The 10,607-nt window shown below is 56.9% G+C and overlaps 1 protein-coding gene across 2 annotated transcripts in view; it reads right to left on the minus strand.

Annotated features, from left to right (window-relative positions):
* Window positions 1-389: 389 nt before the first annotated feature.
* B4GALT7 (beta-1,4-galactosyltransferase 7) overlaps window positions 390-10,607 on the minus strand; it is a 10,615-nt gene continuing 397 nt past the window's right edge. The window contains exons 2-8 of one of the 2 annotated variants that reach the window (XM_017896106.1): window positions 10,472-10,605; window positions 8,233-8,391; window positions 5,943-6,305; window positions 3,103-3,328; window positions 2,085-2,168; window positions 1,690-1,794; window positions 395-1,192 (exon numbers count right to left, since the gene is read on the minus strand). In XM_017896106.1, the coding sequence (XP_017751595.1) occupies window positions 1,037-1,192; window positions 1,690-1,794; window positions 2,085-2,168; window positions 3,103-3,328; window positions 5,943-6,305; window positions 8,233-8,391; window positions 10,472-10,521 (1,143 nt within the window). In that variant the 5' untranslated portion in view covers window positions 10,522-10,605 and the 3' untranslated portion in view covers window positions 395-1,036. Of the gene's footprint in view, window positions 1,193-1,689; window positions 1,795-2,084; window positions 2,169-3,102; window positions 3,329-5,942; window positions 6,306-8,232; window positions 8,392-10,471; window positions 10,606-10,607 lie in introns of those variants that run through there. The other variant, XM_017896105.1, reaches the window with a different exon arrangement.

Genomic DNA, 10,607 nt, shown 5'->3' on the forward strand with positions numbered 1-10,607 from the left:
AACACCACAGGGATCCTCCCACTTCTCCCCTCCTCCTTCCTCCCGGTTCAAGCCATGACCCGAGGCATCGGCTGAGTGCCCTGCCTACTTCAGTCCAGTCCTGTGGGTGAATCTCCTCAGCTGCTCAACCTCCTCCGTGTCTCAGGGAGGCCGGAGGAAGCTCACCCAGAGAGAGCCTGAAGGTGGTCAGACTGCTCAGAGGGGCCTCCAGAGGGCTGCCCAGAAGCCTTGGTAGGATGGAGGTGGTACAGGAATCCTCATGCCTTTGGCTTCCCCTCCCCGCTGGACTCGTCATCCCAGCCCCACCCCAATTCCTCACCAGCTTGTAACTCACCCCTCTCCCTGCCCCTCAGCCAAAAGTGACATGTGAGAGAGAGGTCCATGACACATTTTGTCTGGCCTGCCATACTTTTTGAAAGTTTCATTTAGGTGCTATCATTTAAAAACCAGAAGATTTCACTTAAGAATCCAGCATTCTAGTTTCTTTTGAAAAATCAGAAGATCTGGCAACACTAGGCCCACATTCCAGCATGGCAACAACCAGCTAGACGGTGCTGGCTGTTCCCTCTGTGGGGCTTGTGCTCTGGTTTCTGGAGTTCTAACCCTCCCAGGCCCAACTGCCACCTACGACAGCTGCGTGGCCCCTACGCTGTGTCTTTGCACAAGGCGGCCCAGCAGGAAGGAACAAAATCGGGGTTGATGAGGGGTTGTCCTGTTCAGCCCTCCCCACTGCCCACAGGCCTTGGCACGTGAAGGAGGCCAGAGTAGGGTGAGCAGGAAGGCGGGGGGGATCCCGGTCTGGACACACCCCAGCCGCTCTCTGATCACTGTGCATGGCTAGCAGCGTCCCAGGCACCCCACGTGTCCTGGCCCAGCTCAAGCCCGCCTTGGCAGCCAGCTGGCTGCAACTGAGTAGCTTGCTGTCTTGGTCGTGGCCACCCCACATCCTGTCGGAGCTGGGCCCGGGACCTGAGGCCTTGTCCTGAGCCTTAGCAATGTGGCCTGTAGGTACAGGCTTCCTCACTGTCCATCCAACTCAGCTGAATGTGCACCAGGGCGTGGCGGTCTTGTCACAGTCCAACATGATGTTGAGGACAGTACAGGGGGCCCCGCCCACGGACAGGGCAGTGCGGGAAGCCACTTGGTACTTCACAGTGTTCAGGCCTCCCTCCCTGTCCACCTTGAACTGCTCCTGGGAAGGAAGGGAGGAAAGAGCACGGACTCAGGGCTGCATGAGTACCAGCTACCCACCGACCCCACACAACCTCGCCATCAGAGGCCCTGTGGTCCCCACTGGAGAGGAAGAACCCATAGCTCAAAGCAGTGAAGCCTCTTGCCCAGGGCTGTGCCCCACTAGGAAGCAGGAGAGCCGGGATCTCCTGTTGGATGCATATGCCTCCTAGAGAAGGGGCTGTTTGAGGGCAGGATCCTTGCATCCCGGGTGTGGCTCCCCAACCCCACTCTGCCAGCCTGCATGGACCCTGAGGTCTGAGCTGACCCACAGTGCCCAGGGTGCCCACAGCAGCCACCAGAGCAGGGCACAGTGCCCAAGCAGAATGCCTGTCGATGACCTGGGCCAAGCAGGGGAGGATGGGGCCGTTTGGGTCAAGGAGAACTTGGTGAAAGCTCGGGCCTGCTGGCTCCCCACATCACCACCTATCCATCCCCGATAAGGAGCCCTGCCAGCACCTGTTTTTGAGCCGCGATGCGCTTCTGGTCCCTCTTCCGCCAGGCTGGGTCATGCAGGTGGTGAAATGTCTTGTACCCAGTTGTAATTCCCGAGGGGCGGAAAAGCTAGGGAGGTCCAAGGAAGTCGGGGTCAGACTGCCCTTCCTGGAGCCCCAGCCCTCACCACCAGCTCCTCTGAGGTCCCACAGGCAGGGGCCTGCACTCCCAGCCTGCAGGAGAGGAGACTGGGGCCCACAGGGCAAGGAACTGGCTAGATGACCACGTGGGGCAGGGTTAGGGCAGGGGTCAGAACCAGGGCCATCTCCAGACCCCGGGAGCTTTATCTGAGGAAACAGAAGAGAATCTCTGGGCAGCCACCACAGCTGAGGTGGTGGCAGGGCCCCGGGGAACCTCACCTGCAGCCCAGCTCCTTTAATGCGCCGGTAGAACTCATCGTCCTCGCGGCCCCAGCCCCAGAAGCGGTTGGACATCCCGTTGCACTGACACAGAGACAAGCAGCGTCACTCGCCCCATCCTCCCGGGGGGCCTTTGGTCTCCTACCGCTTGGGAGTGCCCCTGTCCCCGGGCGGTTCTGAATAAGCGCCAGGTGCTTACAGGCTCCTCCACCTCTGCAGTGCTGGGGGCAGCAGGAAGCAGTACATCCCAGTCCCTCTCCCGTTCTCATGGGGCCTTGAACCTGTGTGAGATGCTCACCTTCTCAAAAATGTCTGGCTGGCCAGAGGGGATCTCCTTGGGGAACTATCGATGGGCAGAAGCGCCAGCTCCTCCTTGATTTCTGCTTCCCCCATTTCCCTTTCTCCTGGTGGCCCTGCCCTCATCTCTTCCTGTGTGTGTGTGAGAGGGGTAGCTGGGTTCCATGACAGACACCCATTCTTGTACCTGGCTCAGGGGCTTCATTTACATAAAGCTGGCTCCTGCCATGGCCTGGAGAGGAAGAGACCCAGGCCTGAGCCACCTGGTTCTTCCTGCCTGCCCGTCCACCAGCCAGTGACTGGCTCAGGGGTGGGCTCAGCACTCAAGCCGGCCAATCAAGAGCCAGTGCAGCTCACTGCTGGACTCCTGCCTGAGCTATGAGGGAAGGGTCCCATCTCCCACCAGACTGGGGCCTAGATGGATACAGACTGCAGTGACAACCACCATCTTGCCAATAAATCCAGTGTAGGGAAGGCAGAGCTGAGAGATGGACAGAGAAATAGGGTCCTGGTGACACTGTCTGAGAGGTGGGCAAGCTGCACCTGAACTGCCCCCTACACTCTTCAATGTTAAGGGCCATTAACTCCCCAGGCTTCTGAAGCCAGCTTGCAAGTGGTTCCGCGGCTGCAGCTGACTGGCTCGCCTGCTCCTCGCACTCTGGCTGCTCTTAGGTTCCCCTGCTAGGCCTGGGCAGGGCTCCATCTGCTGGAGGGGCCTCACCAGCTGGTAATGCTGCTTGGAGAGCAGCAGGATGCCGCCGACATAAGTCTTGTAGTGGTAGAGAGGGTGGAGCTCCGGGGAGGCCACGTGGAAGGGCCCAGCCTCAGGAAAGCCATAGTCCAGCTCCTCGTTGAGAGGGAGCAGGTCAACGTCATGCATGGCAATGTAGTCCGTGCTGTTGCTGCTCTCCAGGAAGCCCACGTTGATAAGCGCCGCCCGGTTGAACCTGTGCAGGGCGGCCAAGGCTGGGCAGGGGCAGCACACGGGCTCACTGCCTGGGGCTCAGCACCCACCTGGGGGTCCCCGTGGTGCCTATGCTGTCCTCTGGCCCAGCACTGACTTCATTCAACCTGTAGGGCTGTCCCCTCCACTCATTGCACAAATATTTACTAAGCACCTACTATGTGCCAGAAACTATTCAAAGCACTGGAGGTACAGCAGTGAGAAACCAGGCCCTGCTCTCAAGGAACTGAGATTCTAATAGAAGGAAACAGAAACAAACAAGCAAACACAAAGCGAGGCCGGGAGTGGTTAGCGCTGGGGGAAAAGCAAAGCAGGCGAGGAGGGTGATCTTGCTGGGGGTGGAGGTGGCTCTTGTCCTTGATGGGGCCGTCAGGGAGGGCCAGGGGAATTGAGTGACAGAAACCTGAAGGCCTGAAGAGATGACTCACCGGGCAGTGGGTGCCTAGGGCTCTGCATAGGGGAGACAGCACTGCCACAGCAGGAGGCAGGAGCAGACAGCAGGCAGCTGGGCAGGGCGAGGGCGGAGGAGGGGATGTTGGGGGTGACACAGTGAGTGCACAAGGCCCAAGGGCCACTGAAGGACGGGGCTTTGACTCGAGTGAGATGGGGTGCCATGGAGGCTCTGAGCAGGGGTGGGGTGTGCTGTGACTTATGTCTGGATAGGACCGCCCTAGCTGTTGTGCTGGAAGAGACTGTCGGAGCAGGGGTGAAAGCAGGGAGACCAGCTGGGAGGCTATGGCAATAATGTAGGTGACAGACCGAAAGATGAAGGTGGCCTAGCTCAGGATGTGGCAGTGGCAACAGTGAGAAGCGACAGATTCTAGATGGATTTTGCTGACGAATAGGATGTGGTGTATGACAGAGAAGGAGCAGCTAAGTATGACCACAGGGCTTTTGGGCTTGAGCAATAGGAGCAAAGAGCCTCCATTCCCGTGGGGAAGAGGGGAGAGCTACAGGTCTGGGGCAGGGCAGGCCACCAGCAATTCAGCTGTGATCATGGAAGCTTGCAGTAGCTCTGAGGCCACCACGTGGAGGGACTGTGTAGATGGCTGGGCTGGTGAGCCTGGAGTTCAGGAGAGAGGTCTGGGCTGGAAAGAGCCTCAGGAATCATCAGAGCAGAGATGGGGTTTAATGTTGGGAGATAACACGAGATGCCCCAAGGAACACCTGGAGTTAGAATTCTAAGGGGGGCTGCTGAAGCACTGAGCCCGGAGAAGCCCCACTGGTGAGAGCTTGGGGAGACAAGTGGAATCCACAGACACAGAGGCCCAGCCGGTGCAGAGGGAGGACCAGAGGGTGCTGCCCCAAGCAGGGGCATTTTACGAAAGAAGAACCGCTGGCAGGTCCACAGGATGAGGGCCCAGCACGGCCTCTGGACCAACAGAGTGGAGATGGCTGGTGACCTCAGTGAGAGCTGCTCTGTGCCATGGTGGGTGCAGGAGTCTGAGCGGAAGGGGTTCAAGAGAGACAAGGAGAAAGAACGGGAAAGAGGTCTGCCAGAAAGCAGAGAAGGGTGACAGCCTCGAGGGATGTGGGATCCAGGGAGTCTTTTTCCTTTGAGAGAGGAGCCACTTCAGTGTGTGTGCTCACGGGTATGCTCCAGGAGAGGAACGCTGATCGAGAGGGAGAGGAAGGGGCCAGCTGTGGAGTGGGGGAAACACTGAGGGGTGGGGATGGTGGGGAGTCAGCTCAGACAGAAGCTGGGACAGCCCTGAGTCCCTGTGCACAGAGGCTGGGAGGTGAGTTGTGGAGGGAACTGGGGAAAGTTCTCTTCCATTTCATTCTGTGTGGCCGCCTCATGTGTTGTCTTTTCTCTCCACACCCTCCAGTGCCCAGGCATAGGTGTGGGGCAGACAGGTTGAGTAAGTCAGGCTGGAATTATCCCAGGAGCAACGGGCCAGAGGCTTGAGGGAGTATGCCAGGGAGGATTTTAATGGCAGACCTTGGACTCCAGGTTGGGTAAGGAGGAAGTAAGGACAAGGAGGGTGGCAGGGAAAAGGTGGGGGGAATCTGATGATCCGGATCAAGGGGACTTGAAAAGGTGGGAAGATCAGGCTGGTGGGGCTAAGAATCCATCTTCCAGTGGGAGTTACCTAGAGAGAAAGGAGGTGGGGGCTGGAGGGTGAGATGCCGAGCTGTGGTCAAGGAAGGGAGCACTTTTTGGTAAGGGTGGGATTTTAGGATAACGCCAGACTCTGGACTACTTTAAAGCCGTGGCCTTGACCCTCTCTTTCCCTAATCCCCGGGCCAATCCCCAGGGAGTCCTGTCTGGACTTCCTCCACAGCACTTCTCTCTACCCACCCCCCACCATGTCATCAAGCCACTGTCATTGCAGATCACAGCAGTGACCACCTAACTGGTCTCCCTGCTTCTCCTCTTGCCCTGGTATAATCCATTCCACATACAGCAGCCACAGTGAGCTTTTCAAAATGGAAATTAGATCAGGACCCTCTCCAAAGATTCCTGTCACACCCAACGAGAGGAGTCTGCCACCTCCCGCCCTCCCGCCCCTGCCCCAGGTGACCTCTCATAGGCCCTGAGAAGCCTGAGCCTGGGAGGGGGTGTCGAGAGGGGAGAGGGCGGGGGCAGGCGCTACCTGAAGTGGTCCACCTGGTTGAGTACATAGATGTGGTGCTGGATCTTCTTCCTGCTCAGGAAGCGGTGCATGTGGGGCACAAAGACCAGGAGCTCCTCGAAGCGTTCGCGGAAGGGCACCAGCACTGCCAAGCGGTGGGGGCCCCAGGATGCGTCTTCTTCCCACTGCTCAGGGGGTGGCTCTGGGGGGCAGGCCCGAGGAGGGCCCGAGGTCTCCTGCCCTTGTCCCCTGGCTGCCCGGCCTACATCACCAGAGCAGCTGAGCTGCAGCCAGAGTAGGGAGAAGAAGCCCAGTAAGAGACAGGCCACGAAGAGATGGAAGACGGAACATTTCCGAGGGAGGCTGCCGGAGAGCAACCTGGACCTGAGACAAGAGCAGGGACAGGGTCAGAAGGGCAGGGCAGGGCTGGCCCTCTGACAGACCCTTTCTTTGGCCTCCCCACGAGGAGGCTGCACATAATTGCTCTACCCGAAGCACCTGGGAATTAGTACGAAAGCAACTTTAATGTTTTTGCTCATGCCACCACCATGCATCAGAATTCTGCTTACCTGTCTAGATCCAACCCATGCCACCCGCTCCTGGGAAGCCCTCTGAACCACTCCCAGGTCACAGAGCTGCCCCAGCTCCTCAATGCTCTCTTACTTTCTGTGACTAAGTCCTGGTCAGAGCTGCTCAGGACAGGGATGAGGAGGCTCCTGTCACTTGTATGTGCTCCTCGCCACGACAGTGGCTCAACGTCCTAAGCCAATGACAGGAGTCCCCACCTTAGAGATGCAACCCACTGCTTTCCAAACCCACTCCCCTACAGACCCAACCCAGCAGAAACCGTGGCTCCATGCTGCTTCCCAGAATGACCAAAGGCCACCCAGACACGGGTGTGTGCTGGCATTAGTCCAGGTAAAATGACCAATGTTTACTCTGGGAAGATCACACCTGCCCCCGAAGCAATGCAAGGCCCAAACTGTCAGTGGCAGTTCACTGAATGAGCCTCAAACCTTTAGTCCAAGAGGCAGCTCATGTAAAAGACGGGAGACAGAGAGGGAAAGAAAGATGAGGGCTGGGTACAGCACAGGCACTGATTTCAGAAACTGGAAAACAGCAGCTGAACATCATAGACACTGGGGTGATGCCAGGAGACAGAATTCACCGGATTCCTTTGCCCCTCCTCTGGAAATTCCTGAGTATGCTGAGAGAGGGGCTGAGGAATCCAGGAAGGGGAAGGTTCCTCGTACCCCCCCCCCACCTTCTCTCCAAAATAATCTGCAAAGGAATCCACTTCACAATCTTAATTTAAGAGTCAGCGATTAACTATCAGGTCTTATAAATTCTATCTCAAGGCCGGGCACAGTGGCTCATGCCTGTAATCCCAGCACTTTGGGAGCTCGAGACCAGCCTGGCAAATATGGTAACACCCCGTCTCTACTAAAAATACAAAAATTAGCTGGGTCTGGTGGTGCGCACCTGTAGTCCCAGTTACTTGGGAGGCTGAGGCATAAGAATCACTTGAACCCGGGAGGTGGAGGTTGCAGTGAGCTGAGATCATGCCACTGCATTCCAGCCTGGGCAACAGAGACTCCGTCTCATAAATAAATAAACAAATAAATAAACAAATTCTATCTCCTAAGTTCCCCTCTGATCCTTCCTCACTCGTCTGTTCCTTGCCCTGCTCAGACCCCTCCAATCTTCTGAATGACCCTCCTCTGTTTGCCAGACAAAGGCCAAGTCCTTTGGCCCGACAGTCAAAGCCCTCCGTGACCTGGCCCCAACTCCAGGAACTCCCAAGCCTTCGTCCCATGTTCTCATGCTGGGCGCCTCGGAGCTTCTCCACTTGCTATATTCCTTCCTGCTCCAGCCCTCACAGAGCCCGCTCCTTCTGCCTGAAATGTCCTTTAACTGCCTGAGGCCCCCTGTTGATCCTTCAGAGCCAAACTCCAATGTCATGGCCAGCACTGCCCCCTGCCCCCATAACACTCCCCCTTTTGTATTCCCACGGCATCTTACTTCCTACTTTTTTGTAATGCCTTGTGTCCTTGCTTCTCAGGCCATGTCAGATTCGTATCTGTGGCACAGCAAGCACAGGCCAGACAGCAGAGAGCTTGCCAAGTGAGTTACAGAAAGGGTTAAAGCAGTCAGGGCATGCCTTAAGTCACACGCTAAAGCCAGACTAACTCCTCCCTTTTTCTAGAGAAACAACTGTCAACCTGGAAGCCAGTAGCCTTGAAGCCAGGCCCAGGTTCCACATGCAGCTAAGAGGTGGCCTGGTAGGATACCCCCAAGGCTTCTGACTTACCCCCCATTATCCTGTGGTGGTGGATTCAGCCGGGGAGGCGCATAGCCCAGTCCTGAGAGTGGCCTGGGAAGGCTGGAACCTCTACAGATTTTCCCTTGCCCTCTGGGCTTTTTCTGGGGGCAGGGTAGATTCTGGAGAGATGGATATGGGGTGATATCCCTTCAGGAAAAGAAGCAGTGACTATTATCCAGGCAAACGGCGTGGACTGGGCACTCCAAGCACTTTCACACACTATTCCCTCGGCCCTGCTCCCCTCTCCTATGAGGAGTACATCCCCACAGGCATTATCCTGTGCTCTAAGGGCACAAACCGCTGAGCAACTGAATTGAACCCAGAGTCCCAATTCCTCAGGACAGTGGACACTGAGAACAGTTGCTCCTGGTGCCCCCAGGTGGCAAACTCCAGATTTGCAGTCCCAGCAGTTCCCAGGCCCAGGCCGCCCTGACTCTGAGGGGCAGTTCAGAAGAGGCTTTGTCTCCCTCATCAATCACTGCCCAAGGCTAGTAAGAGGCGGATTCACACCCAGGCAGGCTGGCTCCAGAACCTACACTCCATAGCTACACTAGCCTGCATCAGTTGCGTGGATCTTTGCACTAACCCTGTGTCAAAAGCACAGAACTGACATCAGTAAATTTCTCTGGGAACAGCTACAGAAAGGGATCAGGAAATAGAAATGCTCCTCTATTACCTTTCCTTTCTTGTGTCATACAAACTTCATACTACAAGGTTTGAATCCTCAGCTGCTCTGGTTACAGCACCTCAAAACTGCAAACGTAACTGGAAGACAACTGGCACCTCCTCTTGTGCCAGGCAGTGCCATGGTCTTTACATGAATGCTCTCCTTTAATCCTCACACAGCCCTGCAGAGTCAATATTGTGACAACTATCTCAGCAATGGAAAGGCTGCGGTCAGAAAGATGCAGGGGTCTCTGCTCACAGAATTAACGAGGACTCCTGCCCAGGTCGAACTCCAGTCCATGCTTTCTATTACATTCCTGTCTTCTCCTTTCAACACTAAGTCTGAAAAATCCCCAGGAGTAAAAGTTGTGCCCACTAAATTCCAGAATCTTTTTTTTTTTTTTTTTTTGAGACGGAGTCTCGCTCTGTCGCCCAGGCTGAAGTGTAGTGGCGCAATCTCGGCTCACTGCAAGCTCCGCCTCCCGGATTTACGCCATTCTCCTGCCTCAGCCTCCCGAGTAGCTGGGACTACACGCGCCCGCCACCACACCCAGCAAATTTTTTTCTCTATTTAGTAGAGACGGGGTTTCACGGTGTTAGCCAGGATGGTCTCGATGATCTCCTGACCTCGTGATCCGCCCGCTTCGGCCTCCCAAAGTGCTGGGATTACAGGCGTGAGCCACCGCGCCCGGCCAAATTCCAGAATCTTATGGCACCTGACAAACTTAAGAAACATGAAGGAAATGAGGTGTCATTCACTGGGAGGAGATCCTGTCATGTGTTATGTGAGAAGACTTGCAGGGACACATCTCAAGCGCCCCCCAAATGGAGGCAGTCAAATCGCTTTCCCCATTCTGCTTTAGTGAGAAACATCATTAGCTAAGGTGTGGGCCAAGCTCCCATCTTTCACGTAGGGCCAGTACAACTGCATAGGAAACGGACTATGAGGAGTGTCTAGTACGTGCCAGGCGGTGACCAGCCAGGCAGAGCACGGAGCTTCTCTGGTGGGTTCTGCTGGCGGCCTGCGAAGGATGTGGGGGAAGTGTTAAGGAGGGAGGGTCTGAGGCTACATGGATGTGATGAGGGAGGCCGAGACCAGAGAAACGTAATAAATGCCCTCAGGGATCAGAGACAGATTGAGAAACACAAATCCATGGTGAGAGGTCAGCGGAGACAGAGACCCGCATGCAGACAGAGGGAGGCTGGTGGAGACACACAGACACAACGAAACACATAATGAGAGAGACTAGCAAAGAGGGGATCAGAAACTCACAAACGGAAGTCAATGGAGAAACACAGACCCACGGGCGCGGGGGAAGGTGCTGGAGGAAGAACGAGTGCAGCGGAGAGGCAGAGCGGGGGCGGGGAGTGGCGGAGGGCGGGAGAGGCAAAGACCCACACCGACAGACAGAAACCGGAACAGAGCGCCAGGGACCCACACGCCCTCACAGAGACCCGCAGACGTGGAGACGTGACGGCCTCGGGCTCCCAGATTCCGCGGGCGGCCGAGAAAGGAGCGGCGCCCGGGAGGACGGGGCCCGGGCCGGCCACCGCCGCTCACCTGCCGTCCTCCCAGGGCAGCTGCGCCACTTTCCTCCGCGAGGGGAACATCGTGCGGGGAAGCGGCGGCGGCGCATGGGGCAGGGGCTCGCCGCCCGGCCGGCCCGGCCTCCCGGGCCTACGCGGCGCCTCCGCCT

The sequence above is a fragment of the Rhinopithecus bieti genome, unplaced genomic scaffold (genome assembly GCF_001698545.2).
Source record: "Rhinopithecus bieti isolate Rb0 unplaced genomic scaffold, ASM169854v2 scaffold_26546, whole genome shotgun sequence".
Taxonomy (NCBI): Eukaryota; Metazoa; Chordata; class Mammalia; order Primates; family Cercopithecidae; genus Rhinopithecus; species Rhinopithecus bieti.